Below are 25,511 nucleotides of genomic sequence, written 5' to 3'. Positions count from 1 at the left end.
GACTTGAATTTTTGGATGTCTTTCTTCTTTTTTTCCTTTTTTCTTCTTCCTTCCTCCTTTCCGTTCCATTCCTTTGTTCTCTCTCTTTCCTTTTCTTCTTTGCCTTTTTTCTTTCTTTCTCTCTTCCTTTTTTAATATTTAAGAGATTTATTAAAGCATCTTATCACAAAGATGGAAACACATACAAATTAGAAACGTGCAACCATCATCTTCCACAGTCAAGTTAAAATGGTATAGATTTTTCCTGTTTTCATAGCTAAAACTTCAGATCTTATACCCAACTTACTCACCCTGAATATTTTAGTCATTCTTCCTGAAAGTATCCAGGGCAGCAAATAACCAAAATGCAAACTATTATATAAAGAAAATGCAAAGTTACACAAGAAAATGTGTAAAGAACACCACCATCCCTCCCCCGATTCAAGGCAAACAATGGCACTTTGCTCTTGCTTAACCTAGATTGTCTTCAAAAACACTATTAAAATGTAACAGTCATAACGATAAAAAAAAAACGACTTTGAATAGATGTCAAAAAAAGCTTGTTAGTGTTTTAAAATAAATGCTTAAACAAAAGAAAGTGTATTTTATATCAAACAAGTTTGAAGACCCCTGTATTGCAGCATTCTGTAAAATAAACAAGACAAAAAGCTGGTATAGGGTTTATTGACAAAGGCAGAACTTCTTCAGGCAGGTATGTAAGGAGGCAGTGGCTCTTTCTCAGGCATCTTCACTGCCATTTCATAGGTTGGCAAAACATACTGTGGAGGTGCTTCAAAGGCCGGGTACACAGCAATCTCTGGCATGTTCCTGTTGTTGATGTATTTATAGCAGTTCCAAACACAGTTGATTAGATATGCCTTAAAAATGATGAATAAGGCAAAGAACACAAGAACAATGAAGAGGAGGCAGCTGGAGTCCAATGCCAAGAGGTCATCTTTGTAGGGAAAATCAGGTAATTGATCCAGATACTCTTTGATTCTTGGCAAGTAAGTGAGGGAACTGACTTTACTAGCAGAATAACTGTAACTAGAAGAAATTTCCAGAAAATACTTTAAAATATAAAAGTAACATTCTATTTTATTTTATTATCACTCTCTGTAGTTTGCATTTGGTTGCAGCTCCAAAGGAAGTTGTTCACAATGTCTTTAGAAAAAAAAAATTCACAAGAAAAAAATAAAACTCTCCTCATAATTCACTTTTTACTATTGTTTTTCTTTTACAGAATATTCTGGAGCTCTTCCTAATTTCCCTACTTCATATGCTGCTTTGCTAAGAATTAAAAAGAGTTCATCTTCCTCTCTCTTTGGTTCAAAGACTAGACCACGATATAACAATCCTTCATTAGGAACACTGAGTGTTTCTTCACCAAGCTGGCGAGGGACAGCTCAACATTATTATTCCCCCATCAATCTTTATCATTCCTCAGATGCCTTCAAACAAGATGGTAAGTATCAAAGAAAACTGCACCTTTTGGAGTTAAACATGCAAGGAACACTTTTTTCAAGACTATTGTCATTGGGGTCAAGACTATTATAATAGGGGAGAGAGGTGAAAAGTCAATACTCCTAAAACAGAAAGTGGCAGAGTGTTTAAGATCTGAAAAAGTGGAGGATGTTAATGGAGAGGTTGGCCAATGTGATTAGAAAATGTATGTGTGGAAAAATTTTTCTTTCCTTGTAGAGTCTTTGGCTGGCCTAATAATTAATTTGACATAAAAGATATTAACAGGGAAAAAAAACTAATTTCAAAATTAAAAGCAGACAACTATTATACCTTTTAGACAAAGAATCAATAAATTTGTGAAGAATTAGCAGGATAAAGAGGTTTTGACTTGAGGTAATATATTAGTGAACAAGTAACAAAATTTGTTTATATAGTCTTCTTGGCCCTATATTACCTATTTCCGGTGGTAAAGATGCCTTGTACTCTCCTACCATTTTACATGGCAGGTTGGTTTCCTGCCTTCAGGACGATGAAGGAGGGCTGGAGTGTCCTTCTTGCCCCAGCTGTTTCTTAAACTTTAATTCAGAATAATCAATATGCCAAAATGGCATACTTTCAGGTGGCATATTCTGCTCTCCTTTCACCGTGTGAGTTCGTTAATTGGTGCTTATTAAAGTGAATCTCTTATCCTTCTCTATCTTGATAATTACATTTCAAAGGAATGGGTGCCAGATCCTGGAGAAAGAGTATATTTAGCATTATTTCTGAGTGGAAAATAAATGATGCAAATTTCCAACATTAATACATCAGTTAAAGTAAGGACTTCTGAGTAGCTATTAACATTATGTTTGAACAACATTTGCTAGATATTCTCTAACTCCATTGTTTTTAAATATATCAACAAAATAATACAAGGAATTAGCAGTCAGAGATAAACACTAAAAACCAAGTATTAGCAGGCTCTGTGCCAGACTGTTTTGTATGGCTTATGTCAATAATCCCCTCAATAAATATTTGAAGTGGATATTATTACTCTTCTATGTAAGTGGAAAATCAGAACAGATAAGTATCTTTGATAAAATCAAATTGCTAATAAGTAGACATTAAAAAAATTAATGTTTATATTTGAGAGAGAAAGAGTGTTAGCGGGGGAGGAGCAGAAAGAAAGGAAGACACAGAATCCAAAGTAGGATCCAGGCTCTGAGCTATCAGCACAGCCCTGATGCAGGGCTCAAACCCACGAACCGTGAGATCATGACCTGAGCCAAAGTTAGATACTCAACCGACTGAGCCACCAAGGTACCCCATAAGTAGGCAATTTTCATTTACATATATCCTGATTTTAAGTCCAATACACTTTGGACTACAGTTCAGTTATGATTGATGAAGGGCTAAACATGCAAAGAAACATTTTGCAAGAACTAAATTATTGGAAATATTCTAGAAATATCATATTAGGTTGTGGTGCCAAGCACAGGAAAACATGTTTATACCAGGAAAACTGGTATAAACACTGTTCATACCAGTTGTTGCCGTGTGAGCATCATCTCATAGAGTTGGCATTAAATTTTATTTAAGTATAATGTTAGCTCCTTGATCATGTTTTATTTTTCAAATTACTTATTTCTGGTATAATTTTAAAATTCCCATAATATGCTCTGTGAATGACAGTATCAAAAGAATTAGAAGAGAAGCCACAGACTGGGGGAAAATATTTGCAAAAGACATATTTGAAAAATGACTGTTAACAAAAATATACAAAGAACCCTTAAAACTCAACATAAGACAACAAACAACCTAATTTTTAAAATGGGCCAAAGACCTTAACAGACACTTCACCAAAGAAGATAACACAAATGGCAAATAATCATATGAAAAGATGGACCACATCACTTGTTATCAGGGAAATGAAAATTGAAACAACCAGAAGATACCAGCACATACTTACCTATTAGAATGGCCACAATCCAGAACATTGAAAATGCAAAATGCTCATGATAATGTGGAGGAATAGGAATGTTCATCAATTGCTGGTGGGAATGCAAAATTATACAGCCACTTGGAAGACAGTTTGATGGTTTCTTACAAAACTAAACATATTCTTCCCATAAGATCTAACAATTGCACTTCTTGGTATTTATCTAAAGGAATTGAAAATTTATGTCTACATAAAAACTTGCACATGGATATTTAGAGCAGACTTATTCACAAATGCCAAATCTTGGACACAACCAAAATGTCCTTCAGAAGGCGAAAGGATAAATAAAGTGTGATACATCCAGACAATGGGATATTACTCAGCACTGAAAAGAAATGAGTGATTAAGCCATGAGAAGACATGGATAAACCTTAAATGTGTATTACCAAGTGAAAGAATCCAATCTGAAAAGTCATATATTATATGATTCCAACTATATAACATTCTGAGAAAAAAAAAAAAAGATGGAGTGAGCAAAAAGATTAGTGGTTGCCAGTGATGGTGTTTGGAGAAGAGATGAGTAGGCATAGACAAAGGATTTTTAGGGCCATGAAAATACTCAGACTCTCATAATGATGTATATAAATCATTAAACATTTGTCTAAACCCCCATAATATACAAGAGTGGACCCTAATGTAAATGATAGATTTTGAGTGATCATGATATGTCAATTTATGTTTATCTTTGGTTAAAAAAAAAGAAGTGGTACCATTCTGGCAAGTGATGTCACTAATAGGGGAAGATCTGCATGTTCAGGGGTGAGGTTTTATGGACCTTCCTCTTAATATTTTTGTAAATCTGAAATTGATTTTAAAAAAATAAGTGTTAAGGTGCCTGGTTGGTTCAGTCAGAAGAACATGTGACTATTGATCTTGGGGTCAAGAGCTTAAGACACACTTTAGGTGTAGAGATTACTAAGAAAATAATTAAAATAATAAAGTCTTAAAAAACTTCCCACTATATTAATTCCAGTATCACAGTCATTAGGCAGAGATGTTTTGGATTTGTGTTCCTGGGGCATCATTATTTCATGAGACAACAACAAAGTAGAATCTATTCAGTAGTCAGAACTACAGGAGTCTCTTGTTTTTGGTATAATTTGGTACCAACTAGTGTTCTACTCCTTTGTTCTCTTGTTCCAAGAGTAAATTAATATAGCTTACAATGATAAATACAATACAGGTAGTAAATATGGGTTAAAACACATGAAAATGATGAAACAACAAAAATAGGAGCTAAAATAGAGCCAGGCTTGATACTAATTCAAAGTGTCTACTGTAAGCGCCTACATACCTGCTATAGGCTAGTCCCTATTTTGGGTAATTAGCAGTCAAGGAAAAATAAACTCTGGCCAGTTACATATTTTCCAGTGTTCCAAAGAATACAGTGAAATAGTCATTCAGTAGAAGCACCGTTATATCTGACCCTAAGACCAGACAAATTTTTTTGGAGGGTCCTCATTAAGAGTTTCTTATTTGATGTAGTAGCCAGTGATCTGAACATTATTCTTATTGTGTACATAAGAATCTTTATCAGATTTAATAAAGGTATACTTAGCCCAAAAATCAACCACAAAATGAGAAATAATTATCTAAAATTGTACTTCTTGTCTTTAATATGCATACAAGCACTTGGGAACCTTGTTAAAATAGATACTCTCAGTAGACCAGGAGTAAGGCCAGATAATCTGCATCTATAAAAAGCTCCAATGTGATGTTGATGATGCTACTTGGTAGACCATGTTTTCATTAGCAAGTCTCCAGGCTGTGGACTAGTGCCATATAATTTAAGTCCTTTGGTGCTGTAGTTTAATTCATATTTAGAGAATCAGAAAGAATGGAGAGTCTGAGTATTTTCCAAGTAATCTTCCATAACTATTGTTTTCTCATCCTAGAATTTGATAGATCTTGGCTAGATGTGACTTTGAGTTTGTTCTCTCTGATAAGACCCTGACATATGGCTTTTGTCAGGTAATTGCCTTTAGCCTTAATAGAGAATAAAGCTGGGGTTGACATGCTTTTGTGAAAAATGAGAAAACTAATAGAGCCTGAATAGAAAGTCATACCACTCCTGCTCAGAGGTAAGCCCAGAAGTACCCCAAGATAGAGCTAAGATTTTTCTGAAAAATGTAAAAATCTCATTTGCAAAGAAATTTGGGAAAGAAATTCTACTTTTGTATATAAAACCTGGAGAACTCTCCCACACATACACAAAGAAACATAAAAGTATATTCATTGCAGTATATGTTTAATAACAAAACATTGGAGACAACCCATATTCATCAGAAAGGAAATGGATACATAAATTGTAATTTTTCATTTATTGAAAAATGGTTAAGGTGAATAAATATATATAAGTAAATATAGTGTATAAATATATATAAATAAACTATATATATGTATATAATTTGACAAACAAAATGGATATATCTCAAAATACAATGTTTAGTGAAAAGCAAAGTTACAGGGTACTACATATAATATATATATATGTAAGAACTTAAAAATGAAAACAATGGATATTATATATGGGTATATATGCGGTACAATTTTGAAAACATGAACTTGAGGGATCAAGTTGACTATAACACTTACCTCTAAGGATGAAGGGAGAATGAGAGCAGAGAAATGATACCAGAATTGAGAAGGTAGATGACCTCAAGTGTGTGATACTTTATTTCTTAAAATAAAAAAATCTGAAACTAATATAATTAAACATGTGGTAGGTAAAATCTAAACTGACTCACAATGATTCCCATCTCCTGATATTTACAGTGTAATTCTTTCTCTTCAGTGGTGGGCCAAAGCTAGTAGCCCGTTACTGCAGAATAGATTGTGGAAAAAGTAATGGAATATGACTTCCAACATTTGGTTACAAAAGACTCTGGCTTCTATCTAACTTCCATTCTGAAGGAGAATGCATAATCAGGATCTGGATAAACAAAGTTTGATGGGCTATAGGGATTAGCTTGCCTAGAGAAGAATACCAACCTGTTGAGATAATCACAAGATAACACAGAAAATTAAAATGGATGTTAGGAAGACAACCCTAAAATTATGATATTGTAAGAAGAATCATCTGTAGAAAATGTAGAAGTATGGTGAGGATACTAACAGAATGAACAAAGGTTATTGTTTATTATCTCACAGTTTCTGTGAATCAGGAACTCACTGATGTGGTTCAAATGGATCCTCTGTCTTTCACAAACCGGGACTGCTATTTCATGCCTACACTCAAATGGGTATGGATCCACTTGTAAGCTCACTTATATGTTGTTGGTAGGATTCAGCTCCTGATAATTGTTGGACTGAGGGCTTTAATTATTCATGGACTGTTGGCCAGAAGCCATTCTCAGTGAAACTTTCCACAGGGTAGCTCACAATGTAGTAGTCAACTTCCAGCAGCAGGAGAAAGCCAGTGCAAAAGAAGGAAGACTTCAAGAAGAACAGAATAGTCAGTCACTAAATACTTGATTCAGTCAGGAAGTAGAGAGAGTTAATGAAGAAAAATATTTGAGCTAAAATCATGAAGCAAAAAAGAGAAATGGAGCAGTAGTTTGAAGGGAGAATGTTGCTCACTGGAGTCAAGCAGAGAAGTCCTCAGAAAGTATTTTGCTTTCAATTTGATATTATTATTTTGGGTAATAATTATAACCACTTCAAATTTTATCACTGCAAATGTTCCACCCAAGAAGAGGCATTATCTAGTTTTAAAAGACACGAAGATGTTAATAATTACTCTAAAGTAGTTGTTTGAATGTGAGTGTCACTTAATTGATTTAAAAAGTTGACTAAGGTTTAAATTGGAAATTCTCACGGTAATATAGGTTAATTGAAAGCCCTTATGAGTCAGCACCTCAAACACCTGCAGAATATGCATTAATTTTGGATTTTGTGATGTGGGCAAGGATTGTTAACTACTGCTAACGTTACCTTCTCCGTTTATAAATGAATAGCCAACAAACTGGTCTTCGACTTCATTTCTTTTTGTTGTGGTGGTGGTGTTAGTAGGAGTAAACACGTGTAGAGAGCATTTCATTCTTTTATTTGTGACAAGATGGTTAGCTTAAAATCGGTGTCAAAAATAAACATTTAAAAATAAATAAATAAATAAATAAATAAATAATAAATATTTTATCTTCCTTGAACAGAGGCAGGTCTGGATTAGGAGTAATGCTGACACGAAAGCTCAGATTTTTACTAGGGAAGTCCATTCCTGAGCTTCAGAGACTACAAGTGCTATATCAGATGGAAAAGTTACAATCAATTGAAGCAGATTATATTTTTACTATGATTAAGCATATAATTATGCATTTTTTACATTTCCTCAATGATAAACACAACTTGTAATTTACATAACACTCTGAGTCTACCCAGCCTTTGGAGTTTCAACCAGTAGCTGCTGACATGTGGAAGATTCCCACACCTTACCAAATTTGTTGCCTCATATCCTCAGTACCTTGGGCTGAATTTCATTGTTGACATGGCTTATTTCCATATTTGATTTGGCACATGTGCAATGGCATCATAACTCAAAGCAATCTCTGTGTTAACAATTTTCTGTTGTTTCTTCAAAACAACCTTTGCTGATAAATTGTTTTGGAGGTTCAAATACAAAATTTAGATGATCTTTTATAAGAATAAGAATTCCCTCTAGGAGGGGAAATGGTATTTCACTTGGGTGATATACTCCTATGTAAAAAATCAGATCACTCCAGTTTCTCTTGCTTTAAAAACAAATATATCCTAATAAACGCCTTACAATTTTATGACCATTCATTGAAACTTTGTGACTTTATTCTTTATTTTATTGTTAATTTTTAGAGCTGCTATTATTGTTTTACATTAGTATACTATTCTCTCCAATTTAACTGTATGTCATTTGTGCAAAAAGCATCTCATATACTATTCTTTATCTGCTTTCGTCACTTGGAGTAGTGCCAGCTTACTAGGAGCTTAACAAATATTGTTGAATAAAGAGGTATCTACTTGAGGAAACTTAAATCTGAATTAAGGGTGAATTTATATACCATGATAGAACATTTGACTGAATATTGTTTACCTAAACTTTGTATTCTGCATTACAATTGAAGAGGCAAAAGCAATGTCCTCCTTCTGTTGACATGGTAGCATAGTAGTTTGGCATCTTCTGAAGGTTGTATGGAGTTGGTACACTTTGAACATTCTCATAAGTGATAGCATCTCTGAATCATCTGACCTTCCTTTTATAGCTACATTAGAAAATGACAAAAAAATCTATTAGACTCTCAATTTATATTATGTGCACAGCATAATGTCACTTACCCATGAAACATTCATCACAATGCTTTTTAATAAATAATGCTCTTCAATTCTTAGGAATCCTTGAAAGTTTTATAAAGACAGTTTACACTTGTTTAACTTTTATAAAGAAACAATTTTAAGTTGAAAAGAAACTTAAAGGAAGTTTTGGATATTTTTTCAAGAATTCATTTTAGATGCTCACATGGTGTGAAAATTTTTTCTCACATTTGTAATTATGAATGTCATCATAAAGTGTAATTTCTAATAAAACAATTTAAAATTTCATATAAAATATATTATGATATTAAAAGTGCATTTTTTTGTAATTGTGTTTGACATTATAGGCTGATATTTCTTCTAGATGATATTACTGAGATACTTACGTCACATTACATGAATAAACTAGACAAAGCCATAAATTAGAGCTATCAGCAGATAGAAAGTGTTGGGGTCTGACATTGGACCTAATCTTTGAAAAAAAAATAGACATAGAACAATTGTTTAAGAGAGGATTACAGTATAAAAAACAAGTTTAAGTGTCTGGTCATGATCCAGGAAACAACTGGAAACAGAATGACCCAACACCAAGAAGCATGGCTTCCCTAGGGAAACTAGCTGTAGCACTTTCAGATGAGGTGACCCTTAAACCATCTTGGCAGGAAAAACGTTAGTATGTGGGTGGCCTATCTATAAGTGACAGAAATTTCACAAGGAGTTAGGATGGGATACCAGCTTGATCTTAGGACAGGGCTCTACAAGGGAAACAATTGTGTCCATAAACAAATAACATGCCAGTGCTTTAAGAAACTCCACTGGGAGGAAGGCAAATGGGTAACAGACTCATCATTTCACGGTAGAGCTTTATCTTCCTACTCAGACATCTCTCATGGAAGATTAAGGCCAATACCATGCTAATTTTAGGCATCCGTGGTTTCATGTTTATTTTCTCCTGTCTAATGATTCTAAGAAGAGATGACTACTTCCCAGATGTAGGAAGAAGTGGGGTAGTTTGGGTTGTCTCAGTAATTCAATGACACCACTTCAAGTTAGAGAGTGGAGACCAGGAATGTTAAATAACCTATAATTATAATGCACAGGGATCTTAAATGTCCTTCCAGGCATTCACATGAGAAATGATTAAAATTCTCTTTAGAATTTTCTATGACAAGACCCCAGCTTTGTATTATATTACATACAAAATATTTTTGAAATATAATGGGCATGCCAATGCAAAATCATATAAATTACATGAAGATTATATTTAATTTTGTTAAGAGTTTTTCCAGGAGTTGTTGACCATTTCAAAAATCACACCACCTAATGATAATGCCACTCAGAATATTTGAGCCACCAATACCATACTTGGATCAGTTTGTAATTGTGGGGATTTTATGAACAGAAACAAACTTTTGATTAGTTTCTTATATCTTTTATTATAATTGTTCCTGAGAATTTACATATCAAATTAATACTATTCTATGTTAAATTACTTCCCTTTGAGGGGCGCCTGGGTGGCTCAGTCAGTTGAGCGTCCGACTTCAGCTCAGGTCACGATCTCGCGGTCCGTGAGTTCGGGCCCCGCGTGGGGCTCTGGGCTGATGGCTCGGAGCCTGGAGCCTGCTTCCAGTTCTGTGTCTCCCTCTCTCTCTGCCCCTCCCCCGTTCATGCTCTGTCTCTCTCTGTCCCAAAAATAAATAAACGTTAAAAAAAAAATTAAAAAAAAAATTACTTCCCTTTGATTTGTCCTTTCATTAATCAGAAAGATATATGTACGAAGGTATCCGTTAATTTAAGAATTATAAAGGGTGAATAATAAAATATTTGTTATTAAAATAATTTGAGAGCTACTTGCCTAAACATGGAGATGAAGCACATGTCCCTCAATTCCATATTGTTTTGGGAGCTTGCTGAGACCTGGGTGGGTGGGATTGTCACTAAGGCTTATAGATAACAAAAGGGAAAAGGAGAAAAAGAAATTTTATATTTATATTTATATTTATATTTATATTTATATTTATTTATATGATTTCATGATTTACAAATGTAATTTAAACATCTGTAATTTATGCCATGCTATATGATTGCCTCCAAACCTAGACCTGGCTTATCTCCATGGCTGGGGTCATTGTGACCAAACAACAACATATCTTGTTTTCCTGACATAAAGCTAAGAAAAACCTCTCTCAGGGGAATTCAACAGTGCCTTTCTCACATGTCTACCTTCTATATTTTAGTTAAAGGTTTGGAGACCTATTGCTTCCATGGGTGAAAATCCCTTTGAAGGAATGTTTTCCTAGAGAAAATTCTGTTCTCTATGCAGATGACTGAGCCCTAACTTGTTATGTGGTTTCCTTGCAGAGAGTAAGATCAATAACTCCATAACCTAAAATTGGTTCAGGTACAGATTGATGATGCTACACATATGCCAGAAGGGCATGAAAAGATTTATTATTCATGTCATGAGGCTTGCTGATAAGAACATAATAGGTTGGTCTGAAAATGGCTTGAGCAAAGGAACAAATGAGTTGCTTTGGGTTTTATTGTGGCTGGGGAGTGGGGACTGGTGAAAATTCCAATGTGGGTCAGGGTTTGTAGACTGTAAATTTCCCCACCTGAGTCAAGGAAGGGATGTTTTTCAGATATTTAGCCTGGCTTATCAGCTTTTCCTGAGATGAAGAAGAAGGGGAAAAGTTACTGATGGGGCTTGAAAGCCTTTAGTGGTCAAAGATAGAAAAATGGAGTCAGACTCTTGGTCATATGACAATATACTGTAAGTCAACCTCCTGTGAAAATACAAAATAAGAAACAGCATCCATTAAGTAAAAATATCTACTACATAATAGCATTAGACTTTCTAGAAGGATTAACAAAATAGGATTTATAAATAAAGACATAGGATGAAAATCTATTTTCAGAACTTGGGTATATGAAAAAGTACCAGACCTGAAGGATTAATTAGAAAGCAGTTATAAAAATTGGAGCACTATAACTGATAAAGTTATATTTAAGGTTGAGTGGTTGAATAGCTCCTGTCTTAAGCCTTAGGTCTGGGATTATACTTAACTAGGTAGTAATCAAGAGGTTTGAACTAGGGAAGAGGAATAGAAGCCAGGCCCTATAATCTAATGATTATATGTATTTCAGTGAACATGGCTTACTAATCAAGCTATATCCTCTTTAAAAGCTTGAAAATTATTTTGATTTAAATGTAATATTAATTATGGAGCACCTGGGTGGCTCAGTCGGTTAAGCGTCTGACTTCAGCTCAGGTCATGATCTCACCATTCATGGGTTTGTGCCCCACATAGGGCTCTGCACTGACAGCTTCAGATTCTGTGTCTCCCTCTTTCTCTGTCCCTCCTCCGCTCGTAGTCTCTCTCAAAGATAAATAAATAAACTTAAAAAAATAAATGTAATATTAATCAAGTAAATTCTGAATGTTATAACAACTTCTTAACACAATACATATTTATTTCTCATTCAGATCACATTCGATTTAGTTTTTCAATGAATGCCTTTCCATGTGGAGAGTTTGGGTATCATTAGATTTGTCCCATCTAATACCTTTGATCTCTATTAGGTCCTCACTGGCATCTACTGCTATTTTACCTTCAGCTAGTTGATAAAGAGGGGATGGAGAATTGTGCATGACTTTTTGTGACTAGTACTGGATTTCACATACATCTTTTTGGTCCAGAAGGAAATTACATGGCTCCAATCCAATCATAAGAAAGGCTAAAAAAGTTTCCAGTGTTCCTAGGAAAAGGAAATGTGATTAGTAAGCAATTAAGTGGTCCCTGCCTCATACGAATAAACAAAACCTTATGAAATATAACTTTGTACTAATAATGGCAAAAAGGTTTCATGGAAGCTGATGTATAAAAGGGCTCTTAAAGTATACTTCTTCATTTATTAATCAATTGTGGTTAAAATGGTTCAAAACCAGTTCTTTTGATTATGTAGAAAACAGCTTTGTTTTAATAAATTAAAGTGGAAAATTAAAAAAAAACATTTTGGTTAAATTAATTTCTTATTATCCATACTATTCTATCAGCAAAACATAAATATCCTTAATGAAACCTTCATATTCTAATCTTATAGGAAATTTCTGTAAACTAAGAAAGGAATTATTAAGGTACTAATTAATTCAATTATAGGAAACCTTGAGTAAACTATATGTATTCTAGAGCAGAGATGAGTAAAAAGCTGTCTTCATCTGGGACACAAATTTCCTTTTTATTTCAATATGAACTTTATTTTAAGATAACTCCAACAATAAAACAGTAATTTGTGAAGACTTTATGTATTACTACAAGTGATCAAGCTAAGACTGGATACATATCCCAGAAATTTTTAGAAAGAATGTTTAAAATGAATGGAGAATTATTCTAATTCTCTAAGTGTATGGCTATAGGACAGCATTCCAATGAAACTTAAATTAAGCATTTTTAAAATATATTTTAGAGAGAGAGAGAGAGAGAACATGAGTAGGGGAGAGGAATAGAGGGAGAGAGAGAGAATTCAAGCAGGCTCCGTGTTGTCAGCGCCCGAAGTGGCGCTCAATCTCGTGACCCTAGAATCATGACCTGAGCTAAAATCAGGAGTCAGTTGGGTGTTCAACTGACTGAGCCACCCAGGAAGCCCTAAATTAAGCATTTTTATTTTCACAAGTACCATTATTTGTAAATGACACTTTTATCCTTTATTTTTCCTGGAAAGTTCAAAGTTCTCATTGTTACTATTTTTCTTTAATTCATTTTCTCATAAGTAATAGAGGAAGACAAAAAATAGTTTATTAATTAAGTATTTATATGTAAAATATATCTCAAAACTGAGCAACTTAAAAGACCCTTTCATTTCCTCACAGAAACTGTGGGTCTGGAATCTGGAATTGGCTTAGCTGGATAGTTTTGTTTAAAGGTCCCTCTTGAGATTTTAATCAAGATGTTATTGTAGTTGCATTCTCATTTGAAGGCTTGACTCATGGAATATCTACTTAAAAGTTGACTCATATGGTTGTTAGTAAGCCTCAGTTTCTTGTTCGCAGCTGGCTAAATCCAGATTCCAGTTCATCAAATGTGGGCCCCACCCATAACCTTGAACAAGTATCTTCCCCTAGAGAGAGTGAATGACAATCACAGGGCTGAAAACATTTTAAAGAACAAAAATGTGAAATCAAACTAAATATGATGATATAATACATTAAGAAGTACGTTTTAGAGCTCAGGAAACAAATGGAAAGCAAAATAAAACCATTACAGAATTGAAAATCTCATTAGTGGTAATATGGAAGCAACTGAAAAGATAGGGATATAGCTATAATATTTCAAAAAGTTAAACAAATGAGAAAAGAATAAGGATATAAAAGTTGTTACACAGATGATAAAAAAGACTTAAAATATATCCCTAATTGGTATGAGGAGAATTGAGCAAATAAAGAAGAAATCTTCCTGAAAAAGAATGTCTTGAACCTACCAGTTATACAAAATGATTAATACCAAGACATATTCCTAAAAATTCTTAAAAAATCAGAATGAGGAAAGAGACCTATGGACATCCAGGTGGAAAATCCAGTCATTTAGGAGTGAGAAAAGTCAGGCTGGACTCTGACTTTACCTTGGTAATGTTAAATGTGGTCAGAACGTGGAAAAATATCTCCAGTCATTAATGAAATTAATAATGAACACATAGGGGTGTCTGGGTGGCTCAGTCGGTTAAGTGGCCGGACTTCAGCTCAGGTCATGATCTCGCTGTGGGTGAGTTCGATCCCCGCGTCTGGCTCTGTGCTGATAGCTCAGAGCCTGGAGCCTGCTTTTGTTCCTGTGTCTCCCTCTCTCTCTGCCTCTCCCCCATTTGCGTTCTGTCTCTGCCTTTCAAAAATGAATAAATGTTAAAAAAATTAAAAAAATAATGAACACATAATTTGTGAGCCAGGTTGTCTTTCAATTGTGAAGACAACAAACAGATATATATTTTTTAATGCTTATTTATTATTTATTTTGAGAAAGGATTCTCTGCACTAACAGCACCTGGCTTGATCTCACAAACCCTGAGATCATGACCTGAGCCAAAATCAAGTTAGATGCTTAACCAACTGAGCCACCCACGCATCCCAACAAACAGATATTCTTAACCATAAAGCAAAAAAAAAAAAAAAAAAAAAAAAAAAAAAAAAAAAAAAAAAAAAAAAAAAAATTAGGGAGTAAACTAGCAGGAAGTGAAAGAAGGCATGTTAATTTCATCCTTCTTTGTAGCAGAGAATCAACAGATTAGTTTTAAAATGAAACAATTATCTTCTGAGGAAGGACTTTCTGCAGGTATGAAACTGATATTTTATAGAGAATAACCACTAGCAATATAAGTTTATCCAACTATACCTATCTTGTAGTCTGTTCACTAAAAAGTTGATGTTAAGAAAAAAATCCCTCAAAACATTACTCCTATGAGATTTAGATTGTGTGTGATGGCATCTGTCTGTTACACAACTATCTCAAAATTCCTACTTTGTTAAACAAAGATTTTGATGTATAGGTTATCAATAACTTTGTGATGATAGTCATATATGTTTTGAAGTTCACCTCTACAAGTTAAGCTAAAAGCTGCAAAATGTAAAGGCATTGATTACAGCAATTAATTGTCTCCACCAATAGATGTAGTGTACTACTTCAGGAGAATGAATCAAATAATCTGAGTTTACCTATAATCATACATTCTTGGTATGAAATCTTAAAAATGAATCTCTTTAGAGATAGAATCATCATTGATTACCCTTTGCTGGGGAGTGGGAAGCTCTACATAGACACATAGACACACATAGAAGTACTACTTCAGGAGAATGAATCAAATAATCTGAGTTTACCTATAATCATACATTCTTGGTATGAAATCTTAAAAATGAATCTCTTTAGAGATAGAATCATCATTGATTACCCTTTCCTGGGGACTGGGAAGCTCTACATAGACACATGTTCTTCAACCCCTTACAATGAACTTTATTTCTAGGAGAAATATAAGAGAGAGAAAGAAAGAAGAGGGCAGCCAATTGCTTGCTAAAATGTTTTTGGAAGTGACAATGAACAACAAAGAGATAGCTGACAGAAGATGAGCAGTCACAACAGAATATATGTTGGTCAGACCAGTCTTTTATTTTTTCAATGTGTAATTTAGCAAATCTTACCCCTCTGCTTTTCCCCAGCCTGACAACCTTTATTTCTCTTGTCCTGTTCTGACAATTTTCAGAATATAAGATTTAGAGCCACAGATCCTTAGTTAAAATCAACTGTTTACTTTGCCACTAATTTTGCAGAAGTTTCCTCTCAGAACTTCAGAGTTTTTATCTTCGAATTCTCTCAGCTCAGATAATTAAATAATATATATTAAAGTGCTTTATAAATGTTATAACAAAATAATAATAGTAAGAGTAAGAGTAGTGGTAATCAGATTCTAGATTCTGGATTTGTATCCCAGGTTTGCCATATATTGACTACATACATTTAGTTCACTAATTTCAGCCCGTTTTGTCATCCATAAAAAGGGAGGATTAATTTTAGTCACATGGTTGTTGTGAGTGTTTCATGATATAATAGATATAAATTCTTCAGTATAATGCCTGGCGTGTAGTAATTATATTAAAAGTAAATGTTAGTTGTTGTTATTATTAATTATAATTTATTGAGTACTTGTGATACATTAAGTATTTATAAATGCTGATGTCAGTCAATCCTCAGATTATCAGGAGACATTATCATCCACAATAAATAAACGGAGTAACAAGGATAAAAGTAGTTGGTTCAAGGCTAGAAAATGATAGTACTATAATTTGAACCTAAGTATGTCTAACTCAAAAGTTAAAGAGTTTGAAATATATAAAAGTATAAAATATATTTATTAAATGTTAATTTTTTTTAATTTTTTTTTACGTTTATTTATTTTTGAGACAGAGAGAGACAAAGCATGAACGGGGGAGGGGCAGAGAAAGAGGGAGAGAGAGAGAACCTCAAGCAGGCTCCACACTGTCAGTGCAGAGTCCTATGTGGAGCTTGAACTCATGAACTGTGAGATAATGACCTGAGCTGAAATCAAGAGTTGGAGGCTTAACTGACTGATCCAGAGGTGTCCCTATTAAATGTTAATTTTATGCATCATGATTATTTATAATGTTGACTTAAATGATCATATTTATAATGTGTAAACACTGGAAGGGATTATATTTTCATAACTTCATCATACAGATTAACTGTAACTGAGAGTTTGACAAGGTTTCATGGGCTTTTCCAAATTTTTATAAATATATTATAATGCAACAATAGAATATTTTGACAGTAATTTTTTGTAGTTATTTGTATTAAATTTTTTTGAGTAAAGTTTTAAGTGATAGCAATGTCATTTGGTATAGAGAAACAAATTTCAGTTTTTTTCATGTCATATTTTATTATTTGTAACTTCAAAAAAAGAACCTCAGCTAGGTTATCTAGGACTCAAAGAAAATACTTGTCAGTGCCTGCCCATTGTGAGTGCTCAGTTATTATTGGATGAATGTTTAGAGTGCCATGAACACTTTTGCTTTGCTTTGCCCAAAAAGAATGACTACATGTTTAAAGAAAACAAACAAATTTACTCTAAATATGGAGGTGTATATATTTTTCAGAAATAATTTTTTTAAGCTTGAGTTTCCTGGGACATGATTCTTGTTATTTCTTTCCTGATATTTTCTTGTGGTTTTCCACAAAGAATGTGAACTTCCAACTGCTTAGTACAGACATTAGAAATACATCTTTTCAAAAATCTTCCTTATTCAGTTTTCTTTCTTTTTTAAATTTTTTAATGTTTATTTACTTTTGAGAGAAAGACAGTGTGAGCAGGGGAGGGGCAGAGAGGGAGACACAGATCTGAAGCAGGCTCCAGGCTCCAACACAGCCCTACACAGGGCTGGAACTCAAGAACTGTGAGATCATGACCTGAGTCAATGTTGGAGGCTTAACTGACTGAGCTATCCAGGGACCTCATTCTCTCTTCATTTTTCAAAGGCAGTGGTTTTAAATGAGAACAATTTTGACCCAAGAGGACATTTGACAATATCTGTAGATATTTTTTGATTATTACACATTGTGTAGGGGTGCTGCTAGAATCTAGTGGGTAGGGACCAGGCATGATTATAAGTATTTCACAATACACAGGACATTCTACACAACAAAGAATATCCCAAAATATGTTTGTGCAAAGTTGAGAACCTTGATCTCAGGTCACTATGGAATCAAATTCACAATTAATAAAAATAAAGGACAAAATTTTACTTCTTTTTAATTCATAATTCAAGATGCCAAAGATCCTAACTTTACATATAATTCTGTGAGTTCTTACACTAGTACAAGCTACTAAGACTAATACTACCCCAGCACATTTACTCATCATTTCTCCAGCAGAATTATTCTACATTCTTATCAATAAGGTTGCTTATGTTTGTGAGTAATTGTTTTATATATTTGGGGGCTCCTGTATTCGGCGCATAGACATTTATAATTGTTAGCTCTTCCTGATGGATAGACCCTGTGATTATTATATAATGCCCTTCTTCATCTCTTGTTACAGACTTTAATTTAAAGTCTAGTTTGTCTGATATAAGTATGGCTACTCCAGCTTTCTTTTGACTTCCAGTGGCATGATAAATAGTTCTCCATCCCCTCCCTCTCAATCTGAAGGTGTCCTCAGGTCTAAAATGAGTCTCTGGTAGACAGCAAATAGATGGGTCTTGTTTTTTTATCCATTCTGATACCCTATGTCTTTTGGTTGGCGCATTTAGTCCATTTACATTCAGTGTTATTATAGAAAGATATGGGTTTAGAGTCATTGTGATGTCTGTAGGTTTCATGCTTGTAGCGATGTCTCTGGTACTTTGTCTCACAGGATTCCCCTTAGGATCTCTTGTAGGGCTGGTTTACTGGTGACGAATTCCTTCAGTTTTTGTTTGTTTGGGAAGACCTTTGTCTCACCTATTCTAAATGACAGACTTGCTGGATAAAGGATTCTTGGCTGCATATTTTTTCTGTTCATCACATTGAAGATCTCCTGCCATGCCTTTCTGGCCTGCCAAGTTTCAGTAGAGAGATCGGCCACAAGTCTTACAGGGCTTCCTTTATGTTAGAGCACGTTTATCCTTAGCTGCTTTCAGAATTTTCTCTTTATCCTTGTATTTTGCCGGTTTCACTAGATATGTCATGCAGAAGATCCATTCAAGTTACATCTGAAGGGAGTTCTCTGTGCCTCTTGGATTTCAATGCCTTTTTCCTTCCCCAGTGCAGGGAAGTTCTCAGCTATGATTTCTTCAAGTACACCTTCAGCACCTTTCCCTCTCTCTTCCTCTTCTGGAATACCAATTATGCGTAGATTATTTCTCTTTAGTGCATCACTTAGTTCTTTAATTTTCCCCTCATACTCTTGGATTTTTTTTATCTCTCTTTTTCTCAGCTTCCTGATTTTCCATAATTTTATCTTCTAGTGCACCTATTCTCTCCTCTGCCTCTTCAATCTGAGCTGTGGTTGTTTCCATTTCATTTTGCAGCTCGTTTATAGCATTTTTCAGCTCCTCCTGACTGTTCCTTAGTCCCTTGATCTCTGTAGCAATAGATTCTGTGCTGTCCTTTATACTGTTTTCAAGCCTAGCGATTAATTTTATGACTATTATTCTAAATTCACTTTCTGTTATATGTTTTAAATAGTTTTTGATCAGTTCATTAGCTGTCGTTATTTCCTGGACTTTTTTTGAGGGAAATTCTTCTGTTTGGTCATTTTGGATAGTCCCTGGAGTGGTGCGGGACTGCGGGGCACTTCCCCTGTGCTATCTTGAATAACTTGCGTTGGCGGGTGGGGCCGCACTCAGACCTGATGTCTGCCCCAGCCCACCACTGGGGCCACAGTCAGACTGGTGTGTGCCTTCTCTTCCTCTCTCCTAGGGGCGGGATTCACTGTGGGGTGGAGTGGCCCATCTGGGCTACTTACACACTGCCAGGCTTGTGGTGCCAGAGATCTGGCGTATTAGCTGGGGTAGATAGGCAAGGTGCAAGGGGGCGGGAGGGGCAGGCTCAGCTCGCTTTTCCTTCAGAGATCCGCTTCAGGCACCGGGAGGGAGTCAAATCCGCCTGAGGGATGGATTGGCAGAAGCACAGCATTGGGTGTTTGTGCGGTGCAAGCAAGTTCCCTAGCATTATCTGGTTCCCTTTGGGATTTTGGCTGGGGGATGGGCCAGGGAGATGGCTCTGGCGAGCGCCTTTGTTACCCGCCAAGCTGAGCTTTGTAGTCCCAGGCTCAACAACTCTCCCTCCTGTTGTCCTCCAGTCCTCCTGTTCTCTGAGCAGAGCTGTTAATTTATAACTTTCCAGATGTTAAATACCTCTTGCTGTCAGAACACACTCCGTCTGGCCCCTCCGCTTTTGCAAGCCAGACTTGGGGGCTCTGCTTTGCTGGCGGGCTGCCCCTCTGCCCAGGTTCCCTCCCACCAGTCCGAGTAGCGGGCACTGGCCTCTCCGCCCTTCCTACCCTCTTCCGTGGGCCTCTTGTCTACGCTTGGCTCCGGAGAATCCGTGCTGCTAGTCTTCTGGTGATTTTCTGGGGTTATTTATGCAGGTGTGGGTGGAATCTAACTGATCCGCAGGATGCGGTGAGCTCAGCATCCTCCTACACTGCCATCTTCCCAGAAGCCCCCAATTTTGATATTTTAATTGTTATTTTACTTTTTTTAGGGCATGTCTCATTTATTTTATGAGAATATATTTACTTGTATTACATAATTTATTCTTTATAGCCCAGCATTATTAGGAGTAAATATTGCTTGATTGAATGGATGAAGAAATGAATGTATGGACAATACGTGAGGACAAATGTTTTCATATCTGTAGAACCTAAGTAGTTACACAATATTAATTCATGACTTTTTATGTATTATATATATACATGTTTAACATTCTAGGAGTTTACAAAGTTTTGGGTTTTAAAAAACTTTTTATTTAGTATTATTTTCTTTGGCTCTGCTTTAGATGAATACAAAGATACATATTTTAAAATGTACAGCACCAATATTTGATATGTTTGTTTTTTATCATATATGTCATATTTTAAAAGAAATCTTAGTCAACTAAGAAATTCTAGTCAGGTCTTTAATTCATTAAAATAATGTAATTTGCTAGTTATAACTAGGTCTCTAATTCGCTAAAATAATGTAGTTTGCTAGTTATAACTTTCTTTTGGTAATATGTCTCTTGAATACAAGGAAAGAGAAAAAATTTAAATACTAAAATAATGGAAAAAGAATCTTGATATTTTGAGAATTTTAAAGTGTGTCCTTTTGGCCCTTACAGAAAGTGTGGACTATGGGCCAGTGTTTGTACAAGAGCCAGATGATATAATTTTCCCGACTGATTCTGATGAAAAGAAAGTAGCACTGAATTGTGAAGCCCGTGGCAACCCAGTTCCCAATTACAGGTAGAAATTCACTATTAATCATTTTTTAAAGTCTTAAGAATTCCTGCCAGTGAGATTCTGACACTCTCAGGGAGTATTATAATATCTCAAGTAATTTTTACATATATTTCTTCTGATTTTTCCTAAGGTGGCTTCGAAATGGAACAGAAATAGATTTGGAAAGTGACTATCGCTACAGTTTGATAGATGGGACCTTCATTATCAGCAATCCAAGTGAAGCAAAAGATTCTGGTCATTATCAGTGTTTAGCAGCCAACACATTTGGAAGTATTCTTAGTAGAGAAGTCATACTTCAATTTGCCTGTGAGTAAAGTATTTGCTTTTTTTCATGTACCTGTATATAGTGTATATACATGTAATTTTAAAGTTTAGTTAGGCAAAAGCTTAATTTAGACCTCAGATTTTAAAATGTGGTAAAACCTTGGTCAAGCTATACAAACAATGTGTTTCTTTTTTTAATTTTTTAAAGATTTATTTATTTTTGAGAGAGAGAGAGAGGGGGGGGGGAGAGGCAGAAAGAGAGGGAGACACAGAATCCAAAGCAGGATCTAGGGTCTGAGCTGTCAGCATTGATCCCGCAGGGGGTGCTTGAACCCACGAACTGGAAGATAATGACATGAGCGGAAGTCAGACACTTAATTGGCTGATCCACCCAGGTGCCCCCAATGTGTTTCTTTTGAAACTTCCCGAAATGTTTGTCCTCTTCAAATAAACCCAACACACTAGTCTGGGAGGTTAAAAATGCTATTCATGAAAGCACAGGAAGTTTTGAATTCAATTATTTTTTGAAATCTACTTAAAAATAGATTTTTAATTCTTTCCTCTGCCTTCTAAAATATCTAGTTACCTGCTTTTATTCTTCTATAGTTTATTACAGTAACTATTTTCTGTAGATTCTTTTGTTTATATGATCACATATTCTAAAAATTCTGCTTGTAGTCAAGAAGCTAAAGAAATGCCTCTGAAATGCTAATTTTTCCAATTCCAACTACAACTTCCCTGTCAGATGTCCCAAATTTTTAATTAGGAAAAAGTACGACATACTTATAATCCTACATATATACTAGAATATAGACATTTTCTAAAATAGATATTTATCTAATTAACTGTATGCATTCTTAAAAGTCATGAAGTTATTTAATTTATGATGAAAGCTTGTACCAAATTAAAGATAAGCTACTGAGTAAAAACACAAAACAAACAAACAAACTTAGTACCGTTTTTTAGTAAGTAATCCTACTTGAATATAAATTCTTGAGGATTGCAGTATCTAAAAAATAGGTGGGTACGAATATTTGTGTTAATAATTTATATGTAACTTATATTGGCTCTGTAATTCATCACACAATGATATTTTAATTTAAAATTACACCCTGAAGAATGGAATAATTGATTTTCTTTCTATAATCTCCCTCACGTATTTTTTTCTAATTAGCCCAGAATCCAGACATCCTATTACAGAGTATGAAGGAGAAAGAAGAGAATAAAGGAATGATAATGGATATAATTTGGAGAACATTGAGCTAGGTCCTAGAAAAATCTAAATATTATCTTTAAAATAAATTTGGCTAAGGAATTCATACAGGCACTTTATATACACCAAATATACCAAGATAGTAGTCTAAATATACTCCTTTTAATTTAGAAAATATTGTGTGGTGTAACACAGAATGTAATACTTTTCAGCATGCACATCAAAAGAATAACCTAATAAACAAAATAAATATCCCTCTTAATTGCTCCTCTCTAAATGGAGTAGTCCTTCCAAGACAGATATAGCAAATCCAGAGAACTTGATGAACAAATACTAAGTGGCTTATACTTGTCTCTTTGGTCTGCTATCTGACACAAGTACAACAATTCATAATAGCTTGTATACCAATTGTTTGTACCCCAAATCACCAGTGCTGGCAAAATATATGCAAAGTTTTCCGTATGCCTCAGAGCAGAAATCTATATACTGTAAGATACTATGTGTCTATATGACTGCATCATCTTAGAATTTCTGCAAAGACCAGTCACAGCTGTCAGATACCACAGCCCACAGTGATCACATTGGTACCAGCATTTACAGTTCAATGACCAGGCAAGGAAAGTCCAATGTATCTATCTTACTTATTCAGCATCCAGCTGTCCCAAACTTGGTTTAGAGCAATATTTACTTTCTTCCTAATTTAAACATATGGATTAATATACATATGCATTCATTAGTGGTATCTTATGACTTTGCCTTTCCTCATTCCCATCCCACCAGACTCAACTGTGTTCTGAAGCCCATATATACATATAATGTGCCTGGTTGAAACAGTAACTTACATAGGGAAGGGTACTTCTGCAACAAAATTGCTCCCCTACATAGAGGCCATTAGGTCCATTTGATAATATATATATAAACTAAAGAACATTTTATATTATATATATATATATATATATATATAATACATTTTATATTATATATATATAATACATTTTATATTATATATATAATACATTTTATATTATATATATATATAATACATTATATATATATATATATATATATATATATATATATATATATAATGTTCTTTAGTTTAGCTCTATCTTCATTCCAGAAGATCTTTGGGGAAAAATGCAAATATAGGTGGTAGAGAGGAGAATGAAGACTCCATCAACTTGCTTCGCAGTATATTTGGATATGAGCTTGGGTGTTATGGGATTCTAGGAGTCAAGGTAGTTTTGTGATTAGGAGTAAAATGATGTAGGAACTTGGAAAGTAAAAAGCAGTTTCTGAAACTAAGTGAAAGGATACAAAGGTGAAGTAAGTTTAACAACTTGGTCGCACCTTTCCTTTACATCATGATTTTCTGTTTAGCCTTATACATAGATAATGTACTACTTATTGTTGATAGATGCTTAATGTTTAAAGGTTTTTTGTGGGTAGAGAATGTTTATTACTCTTCACACATTTAAAGCTGAAATCATTAATCCTTTATATCTATCAGCCACTATATAAAATTTTAAATATATAACTAATATTTTAAAACTAATATATTTAGTAAGTTTAGATAATTATCAAAACCTATTTAATCAAATTAAATATTCCAAGTCTACTATATGAGTCAATTAAACATGTTAAATGTCATAAAATTAGGCAAAATTTATAAATTATCAAATTGATTATAAAAATTTTTATTAATACTTATGAGTAAACTCTGTCCTGTACTTACTCTTAAGACATATTTTTGTGCTTTACTCAGTTTATAATTTTTTTTTTTTTTTAAACAGGATTTAAAATTTTTTTTTCAACGTTTTTTATTTATTTTTGGGACAGAGAGAGACAGAGCATGAACGGGGGAGGGGCAGAGAGAGAGGGAGACACAGAATTGGAAGCAGGCTCCAGGCTCCGAGCCATCAGCCCAGAGCCTGACGCGGGATCGTGACCTGGCTGAAGTCGGACGCTTAACCGACTGCGCCACCCAGGCGCCCCTATAATATTTTTGTTATATAAATATTTTTACCATTTATACATCAATTTCATCATATATAATCCAGTAATTTCATCAGATATATTTTCTACACTATGTAGTGCTATTGTGATCTAAAATTCTCCTTTCTAATGAGGATCATATTACCCACTCTAGAGTTTGTTTCTGAGTTATCAGTCAAATTTTGGTTACTCCATTCAAATCTGAGATGTATTTAACAGACTTGACCTCCTGTATAATTTGAACATTATTTTTGTTATATCAATAACACTTTATAGCTTTCACATGGGCTTTGCCTTTTGGAATATGACATAATTGTTTAAAATGTTGTGATTTTAAGACTTATTGGACAGTGTTAAATAAATACCAAGTGAATTTCCCTTAATTATATTAATAGAAACCAGACTAATCCATATTTTATAGATGGATATGTATTTAATTGAAGAAACAAGTATCCATATGCTAACAATCCCATATTCAATAAAGATAATAACCTTAAACATATCTTATTAGAGTCACTTTCTCTTTTTATTGGAAATTATATATGCATATTAGACACAAACACATCATATTAAGCTTTCTGATTTTGAGTATTATTAGAATTACATGAGATTTTGCAAATCCAATTTATTTATATACATATACAAATTGTCACAATTTGGTTATTGAGACTTACCTAATCCTAGCTTTTTTGTCCTCTGTTAACCAAAAATATATTTTAAAATAGTCTAGCTTTCCACTAATGATATTTTGATCACCTTCCCACCTCCCAAGTCAATCATAAATTCAGCTACTTTTCATTTACCACATGCGTAATACTACAGGAGACTAAAATCTAGATGTTAGAGGTGTATATAAAACTGTTC

At 34.3% G+C, this 25,511-nt stretch overlaps 1 protein-coding gene across 1 annotated transcript in view; it reads left to right on the top strand.

Moving 5' to 3' along the window:
• The first annotated feature begins 367 nt into the window (after positions 1-367).
• The window catches only part of CNTN5 (contactin 5), a 534,453-nt gene continuing 509,309 nt past the window's right edge, over positions 368-25,511 (top strand). The window contains exons 1-4 of the mRNA XM_042959596.1: positions 368-425; positions 1,223-1,444; positions 21,055-21,178; positions 21,306-21,481. Of these exons, the coding sequence (XP_042815530.1) occupies positions 368-425; positions 1,223-1,444; positions 21,055-21,178; positions 21,306-21,481 (580 nt within the window). The remainder of the gene's footprint in view (positions 426-1,222; positions 1,445-21,054; positions 21,179-21,305; positions 21,482-25,511) is intronic.

The sequence above is a fragment of the Panthera tigris genome, chromosome D1 (genome assembly GCF_018350195.1).
Source record: "Panthera tigris isolate Pti1 chromosome D1, P.tigris_Pti1_mat1.1, whole genome shotgun sequence".
Classification (NCBI taxonomy): domain Eukaryota; kingdom Metazoa; phylum Chordata; class Mammalia; order Carnivora; family Felidae; genus Panthera; species Panthera tigris.
Note: the sequence above shows the minus strand (reverse complement) of the source record. Positions and strands in the feature narration are given on the sequence as shown.